This window comes from Pipistrellus hanaki (genome assembly GCF_964339955.1).
Source record: "Pipistrellus hanaki genome assembly, chromosome: 11".
Lineage (NCBI taxonomy): Eukaryota > Metazoa > Chordata > Mammalia > Chiroptera > Vespertilionidae > Pipistrellus > Pipistrellus hanaki.
In genome coordinates this window covers 24,373,033-24,399,011 of record NC_140513.1, presented here as the reverse complement: position 1 = coordinate 24,399,011, position 25,979 = coordinate 24,373,033, and the positions used below count along the sequence as shown (strand labels likewise).

General features: G+C 54.5%; 2 protein-coding genes across 6 annotated transcripts in view; both read left to right on the top strand.

Moving 5' to 3' along the window:
• Positions 1-862, top strand: part of LOC311630413 (stimulated by retinoic acid gene 6 protein-like) — a 29,081-nt gene extending 28,219 nt beyond the window's left edge. For all 5 annotated transcript variants that reach the window (XM_084899351.1, XM_084899349.1, XM_084899352.1 and 2 more), the window contains one exon: positions 122-862. In XM_084899351.1, coding sequence (XP_084755477.1) covers positions 122-270 — 149 coding nt within the window. In that variant the 3' untranslated portion in view covers positions 271-862. The remainder of the gene's footprint in view (positions 1-121) is intronic.
• A 6,996-nt stretch (positions 863-7,858) lies between these two features.
• The window catches only part of CCDC180 (coiled-coil domain containing 180), a 44,543-nt gene continuing 26,422 nt past the window's right edge, over positions 7,859-25,979 (top strand). The window contains exons 1-15 of the mRNA XM_084899094.1: positions 7,859-7,912; positions 8,171-8,262; positions 9,982-10,172; positions 11,210-11,298; positions 12,621-12,724; positions 14,057-14,185; positions 14,317-14,427; positions 14,547-14,642; positions 16,543-16,706; positions 18,001-18,120; positions 20,031-20,110; positions 20,487-20,575; positions 22,490-22,612; positions 23,984-24,157; positions 25,024-25,139. Coding sequence (XP_084755220.1) covers positions 8,194-8,262; positions 9,982-10,172; positions 11,210-11,298; positions 12,621-12,724; positions 14,057-14,185; positions 14,317-14,427; positions 14,547-14,642; positions 16,543-16,706; positions 18,001-18,120; positions 20,031-20,110; positions 20,487-20,575; positions 22,490-22,612; positions 23,984-24,157; positions 25,024-25,139 — 1,655 coding nt within the window. The 5' untranslated portion in view covers positions 7,859-7,912; positions 8,171-8,193. The remainder of the gene's footprint in view (positions 7,913-8,170; positions 8,263-9,981; positions 10,173-11,209; positions 11,299-12,620; positions 12,725-14,056; positions 14,186-14,316; positions 14,428-14,546; positions 14,643-16,542; positions 16,707-18,000; positions 18,121-20,030; positions 20,111-20,486; positions 20,576-22,489; positions 22,613-23,983; positions 24,158-25,023; positions 25,140-25,979) is intronic.

Sequence of the window (25,979 nt, the reverse complement as noted above, 5' to 3'; positions counted from 1 at the left end):
CTTCCTCCCTTGTATCCCACCCCTCACACCTCCCAGGCAGCTTTTCTTACAGCCTCTGAGAAGCACCGAGACAGCTCCCCCGCCCCCCGCCCCCAGTCTACCCGCTCTGATTCTACCCTAGGTCCCCGCACATCGGCGAGGCCCAGGACGAGGTGGCGCCTGCTGCAGACCCTGATCAACAACCCCAGGCTGCTCATGCTCAGAAAGTCAAAACCAGGTCCCGGCTCCCAGGAGTTTACCCAGATCCTGCTGACGTGCTCGAAGAGCTGACGTGGCCTCCGCCACCGCTCCTCGCCACGCCAGGACGACTGCGGCCGCTGCTGAGACGAGGCCCCGGCTACCCAGCAGCTGCCCCAGAGCGACGGGACGCCCAGCCCCTGTCCACACAGATGGCGCATGGCGCCGGCCCCTCAGGATAGCATCCGGGCCGAACAGTGCAGTCTCAGGTCTCATTCACGCCTCTGGTAAAAGGATCAAGAACTAAAGAGAAACTCTGTTGAACAGACTTTGTCCAGTCATCATTTCTACTGCCCATGGGTGGGAGACGGCCTTGGGCAGTTCCATGTTGAGACGCTGTGGGATCCCTTAACACGATCCGCGTGGTTCAGGGCCCACTCAGGGTCCGGCTTCTGGAGGAGGCCGCACACTAAAATGAAGAGACTGGAAAAGAATTAATTTGGGGAAATGGGGCCCAGGCGGGAAGTCCACCTCTAGTGGGAAGACTAACCCCTGCTCTGGCCTTTTACCATTCCTTTTATTGAGATTCTGAGACAAAGATATCGCTTAGGCGGGAAGTTCCAACAACAGAAAATCAACAAGAATTTACATATGATTAACAAATTAAAGTTGCCTCAACCACCACTATCTCAACTATACGATGAGTTAATAGCTCCGACTATTCAGAGCCATCAAGGTTGGCCAGCTCTCTCTACATTTTATTACCCGTGACAATGTTAGGTTTCCGTTCCGGCAAGACACCCTTAGTGTGACCGCAGGGCAGAACTTGGCGTCAGGGAAGACGGTGGTAACATTTCTGTATCAGGATAGTTCAATCATCTGATAGATTTTCTCTGGGAGAAAGTGCGGCCTTAATTCAACAGGTTCCTCATTGCGTCCTCCTTTCCAGGCCTTACGGTGGTGAGAGAGAAGGAAATCCGTGGTCCAGCCTCCCATCTGGTTGGGGGAGCAGGCACGCTGAGCTCTCTCCCTGCCGGGACGGCTGGGCGTGGGTCACAAAGATGCACAAGTTCTCTCTGGCAAGGAGGATCCCCTGGGAAAGCAGGCATTCTCGGTGGGGGACGAAAAGAGCAGAGACGTGGGAGCAGGAAATGTCCAGGTGCGTCTGAGGAGGGTGAGCCTCCACAGAGGCCCAGATGCCACACCGAAGCCTGGACATTCCTCTCTGTGCAGAGGGCCCGGCACTTACCCAGATCCTTCACACCTGGGCGTGAGGCCTCTGGTGGCCTGGGGTCTGCACAGAGTCTGACCGTTCACAGTGCAGGTGCGAGGAGGACTCCCAACAGGGGGAGGGAGGTCCCTGCCCACCTCCCAGAGCCATTGAGCTCCAGGAATCATTACTGAGCACCCACTGTGAACCCCATCCTGTTGCTAGTTATTGGCCGGACTTATCTCTAATTTAATCCCACAACCGAGCTTTGCCATTCTGCTCTTAGAAACTGGGAAACCTGGTGCTCAGGCTGCTGGGATCCTCACACCATCACTTCTTAGTTGTGTGGCATTTTCCTGTGCTTCCTTTCTCTCACCTAGAAAAGGGCTAATACCTACAACACCCAAAATTATTTGGGGGATAAAGTGCGTTAATACGAACACTCCTAAGCTAGCGCCTGATATACCCTCAACTCTCAATAAACACCTGTCACGTTCTACTCGGTGATGATCTGATTAACGCGCTGCTCCGTGAAGAAAGGGCCGCTGTGGCCTCCCCTGAGGTAGCTGCCTTGCAGATTACCACTGACTCCTCAGGATCTGCACCCACCAGCGCTCGTTGCTCTAGGCCTGTTGGTAGACTTGCCCCCAGAAGTCACCTTGACCATGAGGGAGAGTGTGAGGGCTTTCCATGGCCAAGTACATGGACCCTTATCCGGGCAAAGCAGAGCTCATCCGTCAGGTCTCAGCCAGGTCTCAGCCACGATGTCCCTGAGAGAGAGGCGGGAGACCCTAGGGGATTTCTAAGATGTGCAGGGAGGCCGGACATCTTAGTTCACAGGTAGCTACATGCTTATGGAATGAGGCCCTGCTGTCGTCTTACAAGGTGCATTACACATCTCTCCCCTGACTAGGAAACAAGCAGGAAAAGGAATTCAGAGATCCTGGACAAGGATGCCCAGGGATTCAAATTTAGATAAAGGCCGATCATTGGCCCTTGGGGACTCAGGGGGGAAAGTCCCCATTAGTTCATTTGCAAATTATCTTCCTCTGGCCTTGCCCCTTCCACACAGTGTTCAATCTCTTCACATTTCTTTCCCTACTTAGTGCTGATGCAATTCCAGAGGCGGAACTAGAAAACCACAAGTTCCTAATATTTGGCCAAGAGAAACCTCAGCCAGAGACAAAGAACGTGTTCCCTCTTCCTTCAACATTGTAGAAAAGGAGCCGCTGTCCTGGGACGGGACGTAGTCCAGGCAAGTGTTATTTTTAAAGATGCCCAAATATCAGTGGTTGTTGCTATGCCTGCAAAGAATTTCAACCTCCGAATCCCAGGAGTTCTGAGGGGCTGTGCTGCTCCTTTCACAATAATGAAATGAATGTGTTCTCTGAGGAAGGGGGCCTGGAGGGCCTCCCTCATAGCCAGGGAAGGGGCTGGCCCTTCTCCCTTCTCCCACATACAATACGCTGATGGCCCTGCGAGATACTGTAAAGGAGGAATGTGAGAATCTGAATCTAATCTAAGTTAGCACAGGAAGCCAAAGAACTAAACCTCAGCTCTTAGCTGTGAAAGAAAGTGGGTTTTAATAATGTTGAGAACAGCACTCACTCTGGGAAGGAATTCTGCCAGTCTGAGAAGAAAACCCTATTGCTAAACCTAGAAGGCTCCCTTACCAGGGTGCTGTTCTCAGAATGTCCACAAGAGGGCGAGATGGCAACACCTCCCAGCAAGGAGGAGAACCCTCTGGGACTGTGAATTGGGTGTTCTTTTCCCGCTGGATAGAAGAGGGGGATTACCTTGGGAGGCACCCCCTGGGCTCCTGGCCCTCCTCCACCACCCTGTCCCCACTCATTCTGACTCAGGCACTGCGCTGAGTGCTTGATCAATTCGTACCCCATTTGTCCCTGCCACGTGGGGGATCATTTAGCATCACCCATTTCACAGAGGAGAAAACTGAGTCCTAGAAAGTGGAGGGGGCCCACCTCAGGCACAGGACTGGTCAGTAGCTGGGATCTGACGCCTCAAGAGCACACTTGGCCCAAAGCTTGACAGAGCCCTTGGGATTCAGCCGCTGTCAGCCTGGACACACCCCTGAGCTCACTGGTGGCCAGTTCCTCTGGGCCTTGAGGGTTCCATTGGCTGATTAGGACTGGGGCTCCCGCTGGCGGGACAGGTGGTAGCTACAGGACAGAGCAGCACCTGTGAACCTTCCAGGAGCCACACCTCAGGTGCTCCTCCCAGGGTCTGCCCAGGAGCTGGATCCAGATGCCCAGGATGGCCTTGCAACAAGGTCTGAAACTGATAAGGGAGCCATGGCCACCAGGGAGAGTCTGTACCTGCCCTCAGCTAACTCCTCCTGCCCAGCCTTTCCTCTCATTCTGCTGAGCTGCTCCGTGTCCTGGAGCCAGGCCCCAACTCGCTCCTCAGGCTCAGGACTGTCATGGTTTGCAGCCCCTGCAGCAGCAGAGCTCTCTCATCACTTTGTATTCGGGGACAGAGGGAAGGACAGGCTGCAGATAGGGCGTGGTGGGGGGTGCTGCAGGGGCCTTAGGAGTGAGGAGTGAGGCAGGGGCCAGTCCCGGGCCTCTGCACCCATGGGAACCCTCCTTCCCTCCAATTCCACCCAGGTCCTAACTGTCCTCAGGGATGGGTGTGAAGAGCCCTCTTCCAGCAAGTTGTCCTTGATACCAGCCCCTACTCCTGTTATCAAACCCTCCCAATAAATGTGAGGTGCAGGGGCTGGAGCAAGGAGTATCCTGCCCAGGGGGAGTTCCACCTCCCTCCCCTCCCCCGCAGTGAGTGCCACAGCTACTCACCTTACTCTTGTTCTGGAGGTTGATCTGATTCCCTGGGAGGCAAACAGCCAAAGTCCATCAGGAAGAGCCTCCTAGCTAGTCCCTAACTAGTCCCCCATCTTCACACTCTCTCATGTTGCAGTACCACAAGAACCCTCAAGGGGGCAGGGCACACACAGAAAGCAGGTTTGGGACATAGGCCAGACTCTGGGCTCCCAAAGTTGAGGGGATGAGGGAACCTGTCTTTCTGAGACAGGTGGGGGAACTGAGGCCGCCCGACAACGCGGGACAACTTATGTGCCGCCCGACTTGGAGGAAGCTGACCCCTCTCTCCATGTGGGCACAGCGTAAGGGAGAGACTGAGTCTATCTGGGACAAAACCTCCTGCACCTTTGCGTTAAGGCAGCTCTGGGGAGCTGGAGTGGGTGTCTGAGGGGAGCCTTCGTTCATTCGTCCTCAAGATGGGCATGAGGCCCCAGCTCACACAGGCGGCCGAGAGGCTCTCCAGTACAGAGGAGGGAGGGGGTGCTCTCTCCTACCAAGCCTCAGGATCCTGCCCCCAGACTAACCTCCAGCTAATCCTCCATCACCGTGTCCAGCGTCACCAGGTCAGCGAGGAACATGCCAAGGGCCACTGGAGTGGGAATGGTGATGAGCCCCAACTTTCAGGTGCTGCCCTGACACCCTCCCCTGAAAACTCCTCACCCTCAGCTCCTGGCCACCCCAGGGTTCCCATGTGGAGCAGCCTCTCCCAAACCCCCTCCCTCGCCCTCCAAGAACACCAGATTGCTCCTCAACACCACCCAGGGCCTGCTTTTGGCAAATCACAGGATCTGTGGTCCCAGGTCCCTCCCTACCCCCAAATCCATCCTGCACCCAGCTCTCTAGGCCCCCTCCTGCCCATCACTTCTGAAGGAGGGTTCAGGCACTGAGGGAGGCAGGGCTGTGAGAGGAAGGCCCCCTTGTAAGGCCTCCAGCTGGGAGGGAGGAGCCCCTCTCCTCTGGCCCTGGAGCCCCGCCCCCACAGGCACACTGCCCTGCCCCTCCTGCTCCTCTCTGGGCTCTCTAGGGATCCTCTCCGGGATAGCTTGGTGGGCGGCTCCTGCCAGGGTCCCGGACAGGGTCACTGAGGCCATACTCCACCCCATTTCCTGCCAGAACCCCTAATCCTGGGCCCTGGACACCTGACCCAAGTCAGTCTGTACCAGTGCTACTCCACGCTCCAGGCTGCTCCGATTCTAGCACAAACCCAGCTTGAACACTCAGCCCGTGCGGCCTTGGGCCTATGCTCTGACCTTGAGCCCATTTCCTCATCTGGAAAGTGAGACTTCACCTCCCTCCCAGGGCTTCCTGAGGACTCTGTCACCTTCCTGTGGTCATCGCTCTCCCCTTCACCCCCAGGCAGAGTGGGGCCAAAGCCTGCACATTCCTTTCCTCCCCGAACCTCACCACCACCACCCTGCCCACAGGATCCGAACCCTTCTTCCAGGTGCGGAGTCAGAGGCCCTGTCCCAGCCGCCTTACCCCGCCCAGCCCCACACTAACCAGGCCTCTCCTCTGGGATCCGGGTGTAGCTAAGCCCCAGCCCTGCTGAGCCATGAATTGAAAAGGGGTGGGTGTCTCAGAGCCTGGCTGAGCCCCCTGGGGCCTCTGCCCCCCAGGCTGGGCCCGAGGCCATGCCAAAGGCTTCCCCTCCTCAGAACATTCCCTGCACAGCTTTCTGTATCCACTCAGGAAGGGGACTCCAGAGGTGCCCTCTCCGACTGACAGGGTCAGGAGTGGCCAGGGCACAGAGTATACATGCTTTGTTTCCTCTTTTACATGAAGCTTCTGATTTCTATTCAGAAAAGATCCAATAAGAATCCATCAGTTCCCCAGCCTCTTAAAATCCATCTAATTCTAGGACAGTGGTCAGCAAACTGCGGCTCCTGAGCCACATGCGGCTCTTTGGCCCCTTGAGCTTTTAGCAAAGGCCAGCTTAGGAGTACCCTAATTAAGTTAATAACAATGTACCTACCTATATAATTTAAGTTTAGAAAATTTGGCCCTCAAAAGAAATTTCAGTCGTTGTACTGTTGCTATTTGGCTCTGTTGACGAATGAGTTTGCTGACCACTGAGCTAGGGCATATATCATTGCCAACCAGACACCCAGGTGGAATTGATTAGCAGTGACTGCTGCAGGGACAGAGGGGAGAGTCCGAGAATATGCACACACACCTGTCCCTCATTTAGACCTGAGGCAGGCAGCCCCTTTGTCCTCCTGGCCAGTGGGATTCCTGCAGAGCCCGGCCCTGGTGCAGGCAGGTTGCCCGCCCCATGGAGACACAGTGACGACAGGAGGAGCAGCAGAGGCCTGGCTTCCAGAGGACAGGGCCCTGCTGAGGGCGATCCAGTTGAATAAAGTTAGCAAGGCACACCTGCCCTTCAGGAAGCACCTTCTGCAGGTGCGGTCACTGCCATTGACAGCAAGGAATGTACAGGATGCTCAGAGAGAGGAGAGGCAGTGGGTGGGGAAGGTGGGGTGGGAGATCAAGCTCGGTGGATGAGGTGCTTGTCACTCACTGGCAGAGGACTGGAAGTACGGGCAGGTTTGGGATGATGGAGACAGGCAGATGCCAGCAGAGGAGGAGAAGGAGGATGGGCAGGGGCACACGCAGGCAGAGTGTTGGCAGAAGCAGGAACAGCCAAGGCGGAACCTCTGAGGTCACCTAGGAGCTGTGGGTGAGGGCCTTGTGAGCGGAGAGTGGGTGGGTCAGAGCTGAACTTTAGGAGGGGCCGTGTGGAAGGTTGGATGCATGAACTCGAAGAATGGTCAAATTAGCCTTTTTGTTGTAACCCCATTCAAGCCCGGAGGCCTACATGTTGAGCCTTTCAACCTCTTCTAAACGGAGAAAGAGGTGCTCTGGCTTGGAGCTGCTTCCACTTCTGACCTGCAGCCAAGTACCACCACCGGCAGAGGCTGGTTTTAGGCAAGGTGAAGAGGGTCGGACAGATCTTGGCCGTCAGGAAGGACTCAGCGCTACTTGCACTTCCTGTCTCCCACAGTCCCCAGAGCATTTAGTGTGCTGCCCTGGACCCGCCCGGCAGCCCGAGGTAGCCGCTGCAGAGAAGACTCGGCCAGGATGGAGTGCTCCACAGGGGACGCAAGGGCAGCCCTCCCCGCGAGGACAGGGATGAGGGCGGGGCCAGCGGGGCGCCGCCCTCCGCGTCGCCTTGGAGACCCAGTGCGTCCTGTTCCTTACAGGGCGGGCGCCGGCTGGCCTGGGTGCTGGGTGGTGCTTTCTGAAGTTGGGGTGAGGCCGCACCCTGGGCTCCGACCTCGGATGGGATGTCCAGGGCTGCCCACCCCGCTCGGTGGGCTGGGGGAGGCGGCTGGGGCTAGGCCGGAGCCTGCTGGATCTTCCCTGCACGTGTAGGAGCCTAGCGTCAGGCTGCTCCTGTCTCAACTTCTCCCTCCCTGTGTCCTCTGCAGGGGGCGGGGGAGGGGGGAGGGGGGAGCATGGGGTAGGAGGATTGGGCTGGGGGTGAAGAGGGGGCGTTCGGTGAGACCGAGTTCAGCGCCAGGTTGGCAGTTCAAGGGGGGGTGGAAATCCCATCTGACACCTTGGACGCCTTGCCTTTTCCCAAAAGAGCTTGGGAGAGTGGAGCATCAAGCAATACACATCGGTTATTCTTCACCCCGAAGTCCCTCGGGGATTTGGGTCCTGCGGCCGGGAGCCAGGCTTCTCTGTGAGTTCAGCTATCAACTGAGGTTTGCCTTTTTGCTTCTTGGCCTCCTCTCTTCTTTTTGTTTAGAAACGCTGAGGCTGGAGAGGGCCCCCCCTCCTCCCAGACCGTCCCCTCTGTGGGGCCCCGCCCCATCTGTGGGGTTACTTCCTCTGGAGAGAACTTGTCCTTGGGAGGGGTGGAGGCTCTGTCTCTCAGCCTCAGGTCTTAATGAGCGCCAACCCCATCGTGATTCTTGGACACCTGCTTTCTTTCCTGCAGGGGCGGTCCAGCCAGCGGCCAAGATGTCCACGGTGAGGAAGGCGGCCCAGGTTCCCTGCGGGAAAGTCTACCAGCAGATCTTCGAGGCTGAGGTAGGCCTGTCCCTGTGTCTCCCCTCTTCCTGCTCCTCAAACTTTGTTCCGTTCCCCACACTTTCCTCTCCTTCCCTCCAAAGCGTCCCTCCCTCTGAAGTCTTCCTTGCCTGGTAATCTAATGAAATAAGGGCTTGGAGAATTGCTTTAGTTTAAAAAATAATTCTTATTAGTTCTTAAAGTATAAGAATATAAAATTAAAGTGTCTATTCTTGAAAATCAGAAACTTTAAATTACTCAGAAATAGTCAGAATTAACCATCGGATGCCCTTTTCCCTATGAACAAAAACAATTCTAATTTTTCTGTTTAAAAACTGTGTTTGGGCCCAGGTCGGCATGGCTCAGTGGTTGAGCGTCGACCTATGAACCAGAGAAGGTCACAGTTCGATTCCCCGTGAGGGCACATCCCGGGTTGCGGGGGCTCAATCCCCAGCGTGGAGCATGCAGGAGGCAGCCAATCAATGAATCTCTCTCTCTCCGTCTCTGAAATCAATAAAATTATATTTAATTGCAAAATCAGTAAGTCGATAAATAATAAGAACTGGGTTTGGTTTTACACTAGTGTTTTGAAGCCTGCTTTCGCCTGTTAACAGTATTTCACAGACCTTTCCCAGGTCAGGATTCATATACTTCGTGACATTTAGTGGCTGCTTAGTTGATCTAGGGCTGCCTGTGATGTACTAAAGTAACATAGATGTTGGAATAGCCTTGTCACCTATAAAAAACGGCACAGACAAAACAAATCTTAGAAGAAACACACAGACTTGAACACTTCCTTTCTTCTGTACTGCTTATTTAGAAGGGATTTGCATTCTTACTTTGAACCCTAAAAAATGTTCTCTATAGAAGGCTTGGAAATTATGAAACGATAAAGAGACCAAAGAAACAAATGATCCTTACTCACATGATCCTACTCCCTGGATGCAGTACAACATTCTTACTGTTTGGCATATGTTCTGTATGTTTCAGAGACTCCTGTCCCACCAGAATGTTTGATCATTTTTCTATGCATTTAAAATGTTGAAATCATACACTATCAGTAGATTATAATTTATCTTTTTTAAAATATTTTTTTATTAATTTCAGAGAGAAAGGAAGAGGGAGAGATTGAAACATCAATGATGAAAATCATTGATTGGCTGCCTCCTGCACACACAACACTGAGGATTGAGCCTGCAATGCCGGCATGTGCCCTGACCAGGAATCAAACCGTAACCTCCTGGCTCATAGGTCGATGTTCAACCACTGAGCCATGCCAGCCAGGCTTCATTTATCTCTTAACTGATGTGTTTTATAGCACATCATATCTCATACTATGTCATATCATATGTCACAAAAAGTCCTAAGCCTCATTTTTAATAAATGCCTAACATTCCACTGAAGGGACCTACAATGTTCCTTCAACCAATGCCCTATTATTGGACAGATCCTTTCTCCCAATTCCTTGTGATTATAAAAATGCTGGTGTTGGTCTTCACTAAAATTTCTTAAAAGATGTCTTCCCGGAAGTGGCCGAATGGCTGTTACAGGGAGTGGAGAACCCTTCTGTGTGAGGTGTGCCCTCCCTGGGGCGGAGGCCCTACTGGGGTTGGAGGCCTTCCTGCAAAGCCCCTTCCTACCGGCAGGCTCCCACTGGATCTCCTAAGCCTGCGCAGCCAGCCTGAGGGTGCTGGGAAGTCTGTGCTCCGACCCCTCTCCCAACTGGATCTCTGGGTGCAGGTGCAGCTGGTCCACTCCCTGGTGACCTCCAGGAAGCGAGATGCGGAGGGTCCCATGGTCCAGAAGAAAACCAGCAAGCCCGTGATGAAGAAGGTGGATATTCCCGAAGGGGAGATGTTGACCCCTCGGCAGCACAAGTGGATGCACAGCCTACCCAATGACTGCATCACGGAAAACCCTGTTTTCTACAGGTAGGTCCTGCCATCCAGGCCACATGCCCACACACTGCGGGTGAAGGCATCAGAGCCTTCAAAAACTCAAAAAGAGCTCACACAAGATGAGGGAAGTGATAACATCTGCTCTTTAGGACTGTTTGCTTCCCCCCTCCCCAAATGATTGATTAAGTGCCGAGGGCCAGGCCTTGGGCATGGGGATCCCATCCTCCTGGAATTCGAGGCCTCTATGGCTAATAAATAAGCTGGTCCCCCCAAAGGTGGGAAGGCTTTGACACAGAGGATGGTGGTGGGACAGAAGTCCAGAAAGCTCTCTCAGGAGGGGCCTCAGCTGAGCCCAGAGGATGAGGGAAGGGAAGCATGGGCAAGTCTCTGAGGCCGGGTGGGCTCAATCCACTATCGAAGGCTGAAGAAGCCAGTGGCCTGGGGAGAGGAAGATGCGGCTGGGAGAGGCTTGCATGCCACAGTCGATATTTTGAACGTTACTGAAGTGAGCAGCTGATTTTCATTATTAAGGCTTTCTGGGGGCCACAGGCAGAATGTAGGGAGATGCAAGAAGAGACAGGCAGGAGGGACCTCAAGCTCGGTGGGACCTCAAGAGGGAGAGTAGGGCATGTCAGGTATACTTTGGAGGCAGAACCCATGGACCAGGTGCTGGATTGGATCTGATAGGTCCTGGCCTGAGCTCCTGGATGGACAGCTGAGGTGCCATTTCCTGAAATGGGAGCCGATGGGTTTGGAGCAGAGAGATCAGGGGTTCCTTCTGAACTTCCAAGTTCAGAAGCTGAACTTGAGATTCCTGAGCAGAGGATTTCAGCTCCCTGAGCTTGGACTCCTTAAGAGGGGAAAAAGGAAAGGAAAGCCAGGGTTACATCTTCCTTTGGGGCACTTGGAAGAATGTAGCAGAAGCTGGGCTTCCCTTTCGCTCTTCAAGTTCCCTGCAAGCCATAACCCTCTCAGGGCTGGGACTCTGGGACGGGAAGTCAGTCCTCCTCCAGACCTGCCTGGGGGTGAGGGGGTTGGGGTTTTATTGTTCCTTTCCGCTTCTTCCTCAGGGAAAAGAAAATAACTGCGAAGAAAAAAGCTCAAGAGAGTGAGAGTACCATCGCTGCCCGGGAAGTCCGGGGCCTCATGGACACCATCGGTGAGCCTCCCATCAGCCAGTGAGGGCAGGCCTGGCCTGGGCCCCAGAGAGCCCCTGGGGACCTCCTAGGAGCTTAATGTAGAAGCACCTGCAGCTCTCACTGTGTAGAGCTCCCACTCAGGTTTCTCCCCTGGGCCTTCCCCCCTGGACCTTCTTTCTTGGGCCTTCTCCCCTGGGCCTTCTCCCCTGAGCCTTCTCCCCTGGGCCTTCTCCCCTGGGCCTTCTCCCCTGGGCCTCCTCCCTGGGCCTGCTCCCCTGGACCTTCTCCCAGTGCAGGGAGCTGGCGGAGGAGGAGGGGACTTCGTGTACTATCACTATTTACTAATGAAAACCAGTCGGTAATGGATGATGCTGGCTTTACTGTGACTTCACAAGAGAATTTCTCAATCCACATTTTCTTCCTTCATACCACATACTTAATTGACTTTATCTCAATATGAAGGATATTCTTCCCCCCCCCCCTTTTTTTAAAAAATATATCTTTATTGATTTTAGAGAGGAAGGGAGAGGGAAAGAGAGATAGAAACATCAACGATGAGAGAGAATCATTGATTGGCTGTCTCCTCCACGTCCCCCACTGGGGAATCAAGCCCACAACCCAGGCATGTGCCCTTGACTGGAATCGAACCTGGGACCCTTCAGTCCACAGGCTAACACTCTATTTATTCACTGAGCCAAACCAGCCAGGGCAGGAGGGTCTTTTTATTTATGATTAAAAATGTAATACCTGCTCTATGGAAAAAAAAAAAAAAAAACAGAAAAAGGAGATAAGTAAAAACTTCCCTTCTACAATAGCACCCCTTCTCCCAAGAGTGCCCAGCCCCATGAAACATGAGGTATTCAGCTTCTGCATAGATTCAGGGGACAGCTGAGCACAGTGAGAGGGCAGACCCTAGAGCAGAGGGCCCATGTCCAAATCCCTGCTCAGCCACGGACTGCCTTTGTTCTTTAACCCCACGCCCGAGTGTCCTCGCTTGTAAAGTAGGACCTACAAGTAATTGAGGTAGAACAATAGCTGGCACGTGTAAGTGTTATTTTACTTACTTTTGTATGTATTTCATTCTACAAAACTCATTTTTAAAAGACACAACGGGCCCCGCTCTATGCATACCGTTTTGGAACTTTCTGCCAGCATTTCACTGCATAGTGAGGCTTCGTTTCCTGTAGCGCTTACGGATCACCTCCTCTTCCCTCTTTTTCCTCAAACCACTGCTGAATCCCCTGAGCCAGGGCACCGTGTGCCTTGCTGCCTTTCCCTGGGAGCCTTCCCCTCGCCTGGGAGCTCTGAGGACAGCCTCACCACCTCTGTTGTTCTCCCCCAGTTCCTGAGAGGGTCAGCACCATCAGCTTCCACGAGGACTATAAGAGGAAGAGCTACGAGAACGCCCTGATGAGTTTTAAGGAGGAGATCGCTGAGATTGGGATGGTGAGAACCTTTGCTTTTGCTCCCCTTCTATCCTCGAGCCTCCGGAAGCAGGTGGGTCCCTGCCCCCAACCTCCCTTTCCGCCCAGCTCCCAGGTGCTCCGTGGCCCGCCGTAGTGCGGACAGAACCATAGTGACATGCCTGAGGGTTGGTTGTCTCCTACGTCAGGTTCTGTCATTACTCCCATGTGACAGGTGAGCCCAGGAAGCCTTGTCTAACTTGGCCTTTAAGGGGCCAAGTGGAAACTGGACTCCAGGTCTGGTGCCATAGCCAGGCCTTATAGCTTATTCCTATTCACCCGGCCCAGCTCATCACTTTGCAGGTTGCCTCACCTGCATATGAGCTCTGTTGCTTTGGCCACACAACATAACTGAGCCTTAGACCCCTCTGAAGTAAACCTGGAGTTCTTTATGGGCCATTTTCCCTGTCTTTCTTTCTTCCTTCCTTTCTTCCTTCCTTCCTTTCTTCCTTCCTTCCTTCTTTCCTTCCTTCCTTCCTTCCTTCCTTCCTTCCTTCCTTCCTTCCTTCCTTCCTTTCTTTCTTTCTTTCTTTCTTTTTTTCTTCCTTCCTTCCTTCCTTCCTTCCTTCCTTCATTCTTTCCTTCCTTCCTTCCTTCCTTCCTTCCTTCCTTCCTTCCTTCCTTCCTTTTTTCCTTCCTTTGTTTCTTACATTCTTTCTTTCTTCCTTCCTTTTTTCGTTGTTGTTAATCCTCACTTGAGGACACCTTTTTATTGCTTTTTAGAGACAATGGAAGGGGGGCGAGAGAGAGAGAGAGAGAGAGAGAGAGAGAGAGAGAGAGAGAGAGAGAGATACATGCGAGAGAGACATGTCAATTGGTTCCTCCTGAGCCTACCACAAGCAGAGCCTGGGATAAAACATACAACCCAGGTATGTGCCCATGACCGGGAATCCAACCTGCAACCCTTCGGTGCGTGGGCTGACACTCTAACCACTGACCCAGATTGGCCAAGGCTTATGGCCTTTTTAATTTTTAAAAAAAATTATTTTTTGGCCTTCTTTAATGAATATTTGTTGAGTCCCATCCTTGGGCCTGGTCAAATGACAGCATCTACTGCCAGGCTGTGGTGAGGACCAAGTGAGTCTGAGGACATAGCACAGAGCATGTGCCCCGAACGGTGGCTGCCCCTGTGCTCTAGCTGTGAGCTGACTAGTGAATCTTCACTCCTTAGGTCTGGGGAGGAATTATTCTTTTTGAAACAGGACCTCAGCCGATTCTTCCTCATTACGGATTTGGGGACGGGGAGGCGGGGGGGAGCTCCCTCCTGCCCTGAGGCTATCGGTGCCTTAGCCATCGCCCTCCCGGCCTGTTTTAGGAAATGGAGCCTCTCGTCTTGGAGCCGGGAGCGCTTCTCTTAAAAAAGCTGGCCGAGTTTAACGAAAACGTCAACTGTCTCTTCAAAGTCGTGGAGAATGACACAAACCTGGAAGACTACGACATCCAAGTAGGGGCCCCTGGTGGGCTGGCCGGGGGAGACCGGGGGGGGGGGCGGGGGGGCGCCATCCCCGTCCTTCTTCCTTCTCCTTCCCTCCCCGCCCTCCGTCCTCCCAGCCTCACCCAGACTTCCCGGCACAGACCCTGATGCAGCTGTGGGACCAGGTGGCCCAGAGGTTCCAGCTCCAGAAGCAGGGGATTAAGGAGCTGGACGGGACGCTGACCTCGATCGAGTTCTCCCGGACGGACAAAGTGAGCGCCCGCCGGGGGGCGGGCTCTCGGTGGTCCCACGGTGCTGGAGGCACCATCTGTTTCCTTTCAGTTCACGGGACGAGCGAGAGTCCCTAACCATGGCGCCTTATCGTTTCCAGATAAAAAACGTGTTGAAGAAATACGTGCTGATCATAGAGAAAACCTCCTACCTCATGCAGCCCGACGTGTACAGGCTGATAAACAGAGAAGCCATGGTGAGTGGTTTCCATGTGCCCCAGAGCCAGGCGCCCCGGAAACGATGGGCCTCTCACAGGCAGCCTTTCCAAGTAACTCCGTGACCACTTGGGTTCAGAAGCAGAATCTTAGCTGAGTATTGTCAATGGGACTCCTTCTAAAGTACATTTCATGCTTCTCTGCTGTCTTCATCTCCGTCTGCCCAACGCAGCGTCGTCATTGGGAGCACTGGCGGTTTCACAGGAGCCCGCTCGGCCACGTCGCAGCTACCGCGTGCCATACCCCAGGGCCTATACTACAGGCATCGTCCCAGCTGCCACAGTGGCGGGGGGGTGTGGGGGGGTGTTGGTGCCCTCATGAGTGACACCCGCCTGCTCTGTTGGTTTAGTTTTCCTGGTGGTTCTTGTCTCTCCTCCTGCGGAACCATGCCTGCCCCCTGCCTTTGTTCCCCCTGCTTCCCTTCCCCGGCTGCTTTCTTTGGGATTAACAATACAAGAAATGAATTTCTTTTGAGGCCTCCCAAGTCAGTTAAGTCTGGCTCCTCTGCCGCACAAAAGGATGCTTCTTTCGGCTTCTCCGAGGCGCCTTTTGCCTGCAGGGGTTTCCAGGCCCTTGCAGAGAGCCGAGCAGCCAGAGGATGGTGAAGGGAAGACACATTCAGAATCACAGATGGGCTCGGGTCTTGAGCAAAGGGCAGGCAGGAAGCGAGCACAGACCTCTCCCTCCACCGCCCAGGCATGAAATAACTCGGCTCCTGTACCCGGAGCTCCCTGTCCATAAAATGGGGATACTAATACCTACCCCCAGCACGTGTCGGGAGGATGACAACAGACAGGCTCAGCAAGGGCAGCTCTCATCTTGGGACAAGCAAGAGTTCCTAACGTGTATCCATTTGATCCATTAGGGACGTCAGTGTTAGCAGTGTCCTGGTTTTGTTTCACTGTCTGACTTCCCCGGGTTTGTTTTCCTCATTATAACACCCGCACATGCTGCTTGTTCTGTGAGCCTTTCTCTCATTGGATTTTGAGAATTCCCTGGGATGTATGTAGCTGCACGTGACGGCTGCAGCCTGGGAGGTTCAGGAGACACTAGCCAAAGCACCAAGCCTCAGGTTCCAGTGGCACGTGCTGCAGGAAGGTCTACTCACTGCGCTTGGCAGGGCCTCGCCCCGGGCCAGGGAAGTGCCGGGAGGGTTCTCGGGAATGTGTGGAGGCACTTTTGGATGCTGTCCTCCCTGGGGGATAGGAGAGGCTGCTGGCAGTGAGGGGGGCAGGGATGTAAAGGGCAGAACAGCGCCACACAGTGAAGAACTCTCCCACGGCCACGCCAAGCGTGCCCGGGAGAGAACGCCGGGAGGACTGCCCGCGAAGGTTCTCGCTCTGGCCCCCTTTCGTGACTGGATCCCAGTTCTCAGCATGGCCATATGTGGCTGGTCCCTGCTGGCATGAGCACTCTGCTTTTGGGACAAATTTATTAAAAAGACAAAACAGAAAACAGTTAAACACTGAGAGCCCGCTGGCGTGCTTAGCTTCAGTGAGCCAAAATGGGTGTCTTTAGCCAACAGTCGGAGGCGGCTTTGGAGCTGTGTGCCCTTTGCTCAAGATCCCTGCCTGCCCTTTGCTCAAGATCCCTCGCTCATGTGATCACGGTTCATGGTTAGGCCTTCGGGAAAGACTCTGGTCACTTCCACGGCTATTGAGTCCCGGGCAGCAGCTTTGTGAAGTGCCCAGTGACCCCTCAGGACTCCTCAGATACCCCACCCCGCTGCTTGGCTACGGCCGCACTGGGCCCCCTCCCCACCCCTCAGCCCGCACCTCACCTGGTTCCTCTCCAGCCTCCCATCACCCTGTCCAACTGAGCCCTGTTCTTACCTTCGAGAGCCCCCCAACCCGCCTAGAGCCGGCCTGCCTGTGACCACAGGTCATCAACCAGGCCCTGCTGGGCAACCGGAGGGCCATCGCGCAGCTGTTTGTCAATCTGATGGAGGACACGCTGAAGCAGGAGCTGGAGAGCCGCCGGCGCTGGCAGAGCCTGGTGGACGGCTGGAAAGCTATCAAGAAGGACGGCCTGATGCAGAGCCTGAGGTCAGTGGCTGCCCCGCTCCCCCGGCCGGCCGGCCGGCGTGGGCAGCGGGGAGGCGTCCTCCCTGCCTTTTGGCCGCGTTTTCTGGTGGCAGATGTAAGATGTGCTATTGTTTTACAAGCCGACATAGATAAAAGCATCAAGAGGAACTTGAAAGTCCCCACGAATCCCTCGCCGCCGTGAGCAGCACAGCTGGCGTGTTGGTGTATCCTCTCCCCGGCGTTTTGAGACCCACGCTGTGTGTGTGTGTAGATTTGCATTTCATTCTCCTCCCGGGCGTTTTCTGAGAGCAGTACAGACCGTTTGGCAGCGCTGGTCTGGTTGTCTTCCCTCTTTCCACTCTTCACTCTTCCACGTGGCCTTGCGTGGCTGGGGTGGAGAGAACGGCTTTGATGTGTCCCACTCTGACGGCAAATCTCACCCCGGGGAGGGAAGGGGACGTGAGGGCCCGCCCCCTCGCTTCCTCTGCCAGGTGGCACTTTTGTTAGTACTGACACAAGGGTCCTGGGCCTTTAAGGAAGGGATGCCTTGAGCCAAGACATCCGAGGACACCAGCGTGTCCGTCCGTGTGCGCGGTGGGTCTGGAGGTGTACGTCTGCGCTTCCAGATGGGAGCACCAGAGCCGGACACTGAGGATGAGGGAACACATGTGTGCGGAGACCTGGCTCCACCTGTGCTTTCCCTGTGACCTTGGCCTAGCACTTGACCACTCGGAGCCTTTCTCTCCTGGTGCAAAGCGGGCACGGAGAACTGGTGACAGGTCAGCGATGCTCCGCAAGACGCTGCCTGCAACGTGCCAGCTCTGGACCTGGGAAGTTGTTGACAAATGTCGGTGATCGTCAGCAGTGATGGCAGAAGCTGACGTCCCCTGGGCACTTCCCAGGAGTCGGGCCGGCGCAAAGGGCGCTGCTTGCCATTGTCTAGCTGGGTCTTGATCATCATCAGCTCCATTACGGAAGAGGAACCTGCGATTCCAAGTGGAGGGCAGTGACTGGCCCGAGGCCACAGAGCTGGCAGGCAGCAGTCAGGAGCCTCGCCGGGAGCTGAGCCTGCCGGATCTCATGCCCTTCGCACCAGAGTCTCAGTGGCAGGGCCTCGGCTCTAATCTCCCCTCCGCGCCCCTCCTTTCCTCAGGGCCCCAGAGGCCCAAGGTGGGGAGGAAGGGGCTGGGAGAGGAGGAAGGGTGCTGGAGTTCTGAATGTTCTTACCACGGGTCTCATCCCTTTTCTCCCAACCACTTCCCCCCCCCCCCCACCCGGTCTTTTCTCCGTGGTGCCCATGTGTCTGGATACCCAGTGAGTTCATTGCCAGCGAGAGGATCCAGAAGCCTTTAACCGTGAAGAAGGAGCTGGAGAGCATGCTGAAGAAGCAGAAAGTCCTGCAGGAAGAGCGGCTGAAGCATCTGTGCACCATCTGGTACCCGGGGACGGGGCCCTGGGGAGGGGCGCCCCGGGGCACCACGGGGGAGACAGCCCAGTCCCCAGCACAGACCTTGCTCCCAAGGCATCCTCCAGGCCAGGCCCTCGGCTCCTGGCCCTGGGCCTGGGCCCGCGTTCTGCATTGTTCTAGCCCCAGTGGCAGCAGCGAACAGAGAAGTTTCATGGGGCTGAACCCAAGAGGTTGGAAGGAGTCCATGGCCAGGGGGCAGGTGGGAGACAGGGAGGGGAGAGAGGGTCAGGTGAAGGGGTTGGACTTGATCCTGAGAGCAGTGGGGAACAGACTGGCTCCGTCAGCTGTGCAGTTTGGAGAGGTCTGTGGCTGGAGGCTGGGAGGTCAGTGAGGAGACTGTTGCTATCAGACAGGGGACCTGTCAGAGGCTGTGGGCACCTCCCTGAGGTCCGGGTCCACCTACCTCTAATCCCACAACAGCTGTTTAGGGGGAGGTACACTGCTTGTTCTAGACCCCGGAAGCCCACTGCCCGGCGAGCCTGTGGCATCCACTCCCTGCAGCAGGATGGAGCCTGCGTGGCCCTGCAGGCTGGAGACAGTGTCTTCCTTGGTCCCTCCCATCCCGGTAACCCTGGGACTCAGGTCTCCTCGCCACATTGCCCAGGTTCTCCTGGGATATACATGACAATCAGAGCCCCACACAGCCTCCCCCGCTGGTACCTCTCGCTCTATACGCGGCCTCGTTTTCACGCAGGTATGAAATTAACAAGATGGGTAAAAATCTCAATACAAGGAAGATGCTTTGTTGTTTTCCGTAACTCCACTTATTTCTGACTCTGAGCCCCTGTTTGTTAAACTGGGCAAACTCAGTGCCAGGCCCCCATGAAACCTGCTCTGTCTGCACCTCCCCCGGCCCCTGTACTCGGGCCCAGGCCGTCTGCAGGCTTGTGGGCAGTGAGGTGGGGGGAGTGGTGCTCAGCTTCCTAGGGCCCCAAGAGGGAGTTATCCAAAGTCCAGGGAGAATCTCCATGGACGTTCTTAAATCCAATAAGCATATGTGCATATAATTTTAAAATATTTTAAAAATGTTTTTAATGATTTTAGAGAGAGAGAAAGAGAGAGAGAGAACAAGAAGAAGGGTGAGTGCAAGAGAGAGAGATCAATCAGGATGCTTCCCGCATGCTCCCTACTGGGGATCAAGCCCACAGCCCAGGCACATGCCCTTGATCAAAATTGAACAAGGGCCGAAACTGGTTTGGCTCTATGGATAGAGCGTAAGACTGCGGACTGAAAGGTCCCCGGTTCGATCCCGGTCAAGGGCATGTACCTTGGTTGGGGGCACATCCCCAGTTGGGGGTGTGCAGGAGGCGGCTGATCAATGTTCCTAACTCTCTATATCTCTCCCTTCCTCTCTGTAAAAAATCAATAAAATATATTTTTTTAAAAATTGAACAAGGGACCCTTAGTCTGCAGGCCAACGCTCTATCCACTGAGCCAAACTAGCTGGCTGCACACTTCTTCAATGACTTCGCAAGAGGGTTCATTGTGCTTTCCTTGGACAATTCCCTATTGTTGAATTTGAAGGTTGTGTGATTTTTCTGTGTTTTTAAACAGTCATGTTAAGCGACTGTCTTAAATGCATAACTTTGTATGCATTTTATATTGTCATCTCAGATTAGGTTCCCAGAAGGGGTTTCCTTGCTCAAGTGAGATAAGCAGTTTGTTTGTTTTTTTCCCACTAGGAAAATTCGGTTTTACTTTCTAAGTAACACTCTCGTTCGTATGAATGACTTTTTCACGAGGTCTGTGCTTGGCAGCAGGACACGCCGACAAGTCACACAGACAGTGCTCCGGAGCATGCTCCCTGCAGACCCGCCCGTTTCCATAAGTGGAGGTTCTGCTCAGGCCTGGCTTACCTGTCCTGTCTTCCTTCCCAGTGACCTTCTGCCCCCCAACTACAGCAAAGCTCAGCTGGATGAGTGGCATTCTTCTCTGGACTCCCTGAATAGCAGCTTTGGTGAGTGGGGATTGCGGGATTTCCCTTGGGTCTCTCCGGAACGCAGTACAAGTAGCAGCTTCGTAGCAACTTCAGCGGTCAGTCAGCCGTTTGTCTGAGAGTCCCATGTAAACGCAGGAGCGGGTGGCAGGTCCCTCCTGGGGGAGATGGGATGGGTGTGAAGGGAAGCCTAAGTTCTGAGGGCTCATCTGGGACCACCAAGCCCTGGCCTGGCAGAGCCGGGGGAGCCATGGGTAATCAGGTGAGCTCTGTAGTCCTGATTCAGGGCGTTTTCCCGGGGAGAAGACACCTCCCTTAGAAAAGGGGGAGCTCCTCTTTCTCTCTCCCCTCTTCCTTCTGGAAGAGCCGCTGACATGTTTTGTTTCTGCCCGTGGAGACGCCTACCACGCGGACTGCATGATGCAGCTCCGCGTGCAGTACGAGCACACCTGGCAGGAGTGCCTGGAGTTCGTGCAGAAGTGCAAGGTGGGTGTCCCTCCCTGCGGGCTTGGCCCGCTGTCCCCTCCCTGGCCCGCCCTGCCTCTCTCCGGCCTGGACCCCCTGCTTTCCTTTCCCGCAGGCCCCAGGCCTTCTCTGGCTACGGGCGTTCTGAAGCTCCTCCCTCTGCCTGGGCCCTGAGCTCCCCAGTTATTCCCACCTGTCCCTCAGGCTGTTACCCAACATGAGTGATCCCCTCCAGGAAGCCTCCCTGGATCTCTCGGGCAAAGCTATATACTCCCTGAGCACCCCAGACCTCGCACCCTGACAGTCCGCGTCACAACACTTGGCATTATTTATTCCGCGGAGGGCGTGTGGGGTGTTTCCGTGCTTCCCTTCGGTGAGCAGAGCTGCCACCGCCATCACACCCGCCTGCTCTTCACCGCGCCCGCCTCTGTCAGACGGTGAGCCGGCGAGTTCACCCTCAAACCCCTTCAATGACGGGGCCGGGCTTTCTGGGGTGCAAGGAAATGTTTTGTCAAAGTGCTCTCTCCCTGCCTCCTCAGTAAAACTGTTTAAATTAAAAAACAAACAAACAGAAAACGACTCACAAAAAAAGCCAATCATGGTGAGGAGGGTCTAGCCTGCCGGCTGAGGCAGTAGGAGTCCCCCAGGCTCTGAGGGCCCGCCCTGCTGCCCCCAGGAAGCTCCTGCTGCTCCACCCCCACATGTCTGTCCAGCTTCTGCTCAGCCAGCGGGGCTCTGAGGAGAGCAGAGCGCTTCACAGAGCGGCGCACGGCCAGCCCGGGTGCTGCTCTTTCTTTCTGTGGCCTGTGCCACCCCCTGGCTTACCCTGTCATTGACTCCTGCACGGGGCTGCAGAGTGGGCATTCCAGTCCCATATGGAGATGAGGAGACCAATGTGTGAAAGGCCGTGGGGCTGCACAAGCCCACAGGGCTCCGCATTGGGGACAGCCAGGTGCTTCCCAGTCAAACCTCAGAAGTAATGCGTGTGTCCTCTGAGAGGCCCTGCCCTGGCTCTCTCCTTCCTCCCCCCCTGCTGCCCAGGACTTCCCCCAGAGCTCCATAGACCTTGACCCTGAGGGCTGACACCTGAGCCCATTGTCACTGTCCCTGACCCAGGGGATGAGTGCTGAAGTCATCCCATATCCTAAGAGTGCATTAAGCTTGACAGAGGACACTTGGTATTCCTATTCAGCAGCACCGGAAACATTTAACCGCAGACAAGTTTTTAATTTGGGGAGGTGAGTTTGTTTTAGATTTTATGCATAAACCAAAGCGTTGTTGATAGAGAGAGCCCACTTTCCAGTTAGCGTAAGTCATTTACAGGAAATGGGAGCCCTGTCTGACTTGCAGCCACGCTGAAGCCATGCAGGATGGCGGGTTGGGCCTGTAGGGTCTGCAGAAGGACAGGGCTTAGTTCCGATTCTGCCCCCACCGTGGACCAGCTGTGTGCCTCCAGCTTCTCTGAGCCTCGGTTTCCTCATCTGTCAAAATGGGAGCCCTAGCCAGTTTGGCTCAGTGGATAGAGCATTAGCCTGTGGACTGAAGGGTCTGGGATCAATTCTGGTCAAGGGCACATGCCCGGGTTGTGGGCTTGATCCCCAGTAGGAGGCTTGCAGGAGACAGCCCGTCAATGGTTCTCTCTCATCATTGATGTTTCTCTCTCTCTCTCCCTCTCCCTTCCTCTCTGAAATCAATAAAAAATATATTTGTTTTAAAAATGGGGCTAATGAGAACTCATCTGGGGGATTCAGTAAGACAAGGAGCACACTGCACCTGGACATAGTGGGCGGACCACACAGACAGACCATCTCCACTGCTGTGAGGGCTTCCCTGAGGGTCTCATGGATTTGGGGGAGGCGGGTCTCAGGGGCCAGGCCCAGGCCCCGAGGTAAAGCCCCCACCAGCCCCAACCAGGCTCTGCCTTGTCCCCTCCAGAAGCAGCTGCTGGACTGGAAAGCCTTCACCGAGGAGGAGGCAGAGAACATGGTGAGCCCAGCCTTCCTGCAGATGGTGGGAGTGATTCAGACCAACGTGGAGGAGGAGCTGGAGTCCTTGGAAGTGCGTGGCTGGGGACCCATGCCGCTGGGGAGCAGGGCGGGGTCACCCGGGGTGCTGGGCAGTGAGAAGAACAGGATCCCAGGGGCCTGAGACCATTTCCCTCCTCATGCCCCCTTCAGACCTGACACCCTGACACCCAGTCACCTGATGGCACCGTACTGCACAGCACTCTGCCGAAGCCCTCTCGGGGAGAGAATGCTCCTTGAGCCCTTGTTCATTTTCGGTGCTGAAGGGCCACGGGGGCAATAAAGCCTGCCCCGTGACGCCTAGAATCTGGAAGGAGGTCAACAAACACTTTCTGTGAGGGACCAGATAGTAAATACTTCAGGCTCCATGAGCTGTCAGGTCTCTAACAAATTGTCACACAAAAGCAGCCCAAGGCGATGTAGAAACAAATGGATGTAGCTGTGTTTCAATTCAATTTTCTCTTTGGACTCTGAAATTAAAATTACATGTAATACTCACATCATTAAATATATATATATTTTTATTTTTCCCCAGCCATTTAAAAATATAAACTCTGTGCTTAGCTCCCAGGGCCAAACAGAAAAGGATGGAGGGCCACATGGAGCCCACAGGCCAAGTTTGCTAGCCCCTAACCCTGATGAGACTCACAGAGGTTTTAAAAGGGAGAGAGGTGAGGCCGTGGCCAATGTTATTTAGTGGTTAGAACATTGGCCTGCACACCTTAGGGTCAAGGGCACATTCCTGGGTTTTAGGTTCTCTTCCTGCCCCTGGTCTGGGCTCGTGCCAGAAGCAACCAATTGATGTGTCTCTTTCACCTCTCTCTCTCTCTCTCTCTCTCTCTCTCTCTCTCTCTCTCTCTCTCTCCCTCCCTCCTTCCCTCCCTCCCTCCCTCCCTCCCTCCCTCCCTCCCTCCCTCCCTCCCTCTCTCTCTCTCTGAAAAGCAATGGGAAAAAATATCCTTGGGTGAGGGAGGATTAACCAAAAGGGGGTGGAGTAGAGTTGAGGACTTAATAGCAGCGGGTGGTGTTGGCTCTGACTCTGAGTCACGGGGTTTCAGAGGGAAAGATGGATGCAGCCACCTGATGCCCAGGCTAGTTTCCAAACCCCAAAGGCCATCTTCTTCCCGTCAGTGACTTCAGGGGACGTGGGACAGGACTAGACATGGGGCTTCAGGTCAGCCACACCAAGGGTGTGACCTTGGGCAGACTAGAGGTGCTGTCCCAGAGGAGGGAGGGCCGTGAGCCAAGGTGAGGCCCAGAAGATGACCTTGAGGGGCGGTAATGGCCAGTCCTGGGAGACGTGAGTCTGCCCCTGTTTGGAGAGGGAGCCCCGTGAGTGGGGCCCTCCTCCTCACCTGGGGGCAGTTGGCACTCAGGGCCCCTTCTCTGGGTTCTGCAACTGCAGAAGTCCTTTGAGGCCCTAACGAAGCGGGCAGAGTGGCAGAGCGTGGACCTCTTCAGCTATTTCCAGGAGGCCGTGCGGATGTGGGAGGAACATCAGGACATGCTGTGTGTGCAGGAGCTGCAGCTTGAGAAGCGGCTGGACCAGCAGCGCGGGAAGCACAACGTGGAGTGCCAGGTGTGGCTCCAGCTCCCAAGGGAACTCCCCAGAGGGGTGCAGGGGGGAGGTGAGAAGGGCCATGCCCAGATTTTTGCTGCCTGTTGGTCCTGCTAGGTGGCCTGTGAACTTAGCCAGCATTCAAATGCAAAAATGAAAAAAAAAAAATGAACCGCCCCCCCCCCCCCCAAAAAAAAGCGTACGACTTTGACCACACTTCACATAATACACAAAAATTCATTTCAAATGTAAAACCTCAAGCTAGCTGTAAAACTTGAGCCAGGGGGGAAATGAGGCTCACCTTGGCCATGGGACCACCTGAGTCAGGTCTGGGCTGTGCAATGAGTCCCTGGATTCAGACATGTCTGTGAGAGAGTGTGCATGAGGGACAGACAGACTGCAGGTGGGGAGCAGCGGTCGCCAACCTTTCGGACCTCACGGACCACCAGTGGTCCGCCGACCACCAGTTGGCAACCGCTGGTGTGGAGCATCTACTTCTGGCAGTGAGCTGGCTCCTGCCCCGCCTGCCTTCACACAGTTGGGAGTGGATGGGGTCTTCTCAGCATGATTTCAAGCATGAGAGCGAGGAGCAGGGGCTATAGGACGGTGTGACGGGCGAGCCTAGGTGGGTGTGAGGGACAGGTAGGTCCCTGAGAAGTCCCACCTGAGCTGGGTCCCCGGGGATGTAAAGTAGACAGAGAAGAACATGCCAGGCAGAGAGAAGAGCCCGAAGCCCAGAGCAGTGCCCTTTTTGTAAAAAGAGAGTCCAGGACCTGCCCCGGGCGCCTGGACCTCAGTTCCAGTGGTAGGGTCTCTGATTGTCACTTCTACTCTGCAAGCTCTGGTAACTCCCATATGCTTCTTCTTGTTTCTGGGGCGGCCGCCAGGCCCACGAGGCCCACCTCGACCAGATGTTGGACCAACTGAGGCAGCAAAGCAGTGAGGGAGCATTGAAGTTTCACCTGGAAAAGGCCAAAGATTACCTGAAGAATATGAAAAGCAGGTAGGCAGACCAGGCCCCAGGAGACCAGAGGGGAAGAGCTGGAACTCATGCGCAGGGTCAGAGGCTGCCTGCTTTGGAGCCCAGCGTGTGCCCAGCAAACTCAAGCTTCTCCTGTTGCCTCCAGCTTTGGAGAAGGCGGTGGTCCTTTGCAGCGTGGTTCTCAGCACGGAAACTTCCAGGGAGGACGTTGATCTGAAAAGTTCACGGAGGGAGATTTTTCAAGGCCCTGTACCTTAAAGGTCATGAGCACGGGCTCTCTCCTTCCTTTAAATTTTAAACATGCATGCTCTTTGGTAAAAAAAAAAAAAAAAAAAAAAAAAAAAAAAAAAAAGAAGTTAGCCAACACAAGCATGTAAAATAATTCTCCTTATTCCTGCTCAACTCCTTGTTTTGATGGGCATGAGTATATGTGGAGATAGTGTCCTGTAAATAACGATCGGATCCTACTATGCGAATGTTATAACTACAAATGTATTTCCGTTTTTAAATGACCATGTAGAACTCATGCATGTAGCTGCTTTATAATGATGTAACCACCCCACAATTGATTCGCTTTTAAAGATTGGTTCCAGTTTTACGATTTTAAAAACAGTTCTCTGTTTGTGCCTTTGTACGACTAATTCTGTGAGGACCATTTGCAGAAAGGGACGAGTACTGCTGATTGTCTGCAGGACTTCGATTCAGAAGTATTATCTTGAGGCAAATATGTCACTCCTGAGCCTTGGTCTCCTTACCTGGGTCTTGGGGCATCGGAGGGTTTGATGGGATCATGTAGGTCAGTGTTTTTCAACCTTTTTTGGGCAAAGGCACACTTGTTTCATGAAAAAAATCACGAGGCAC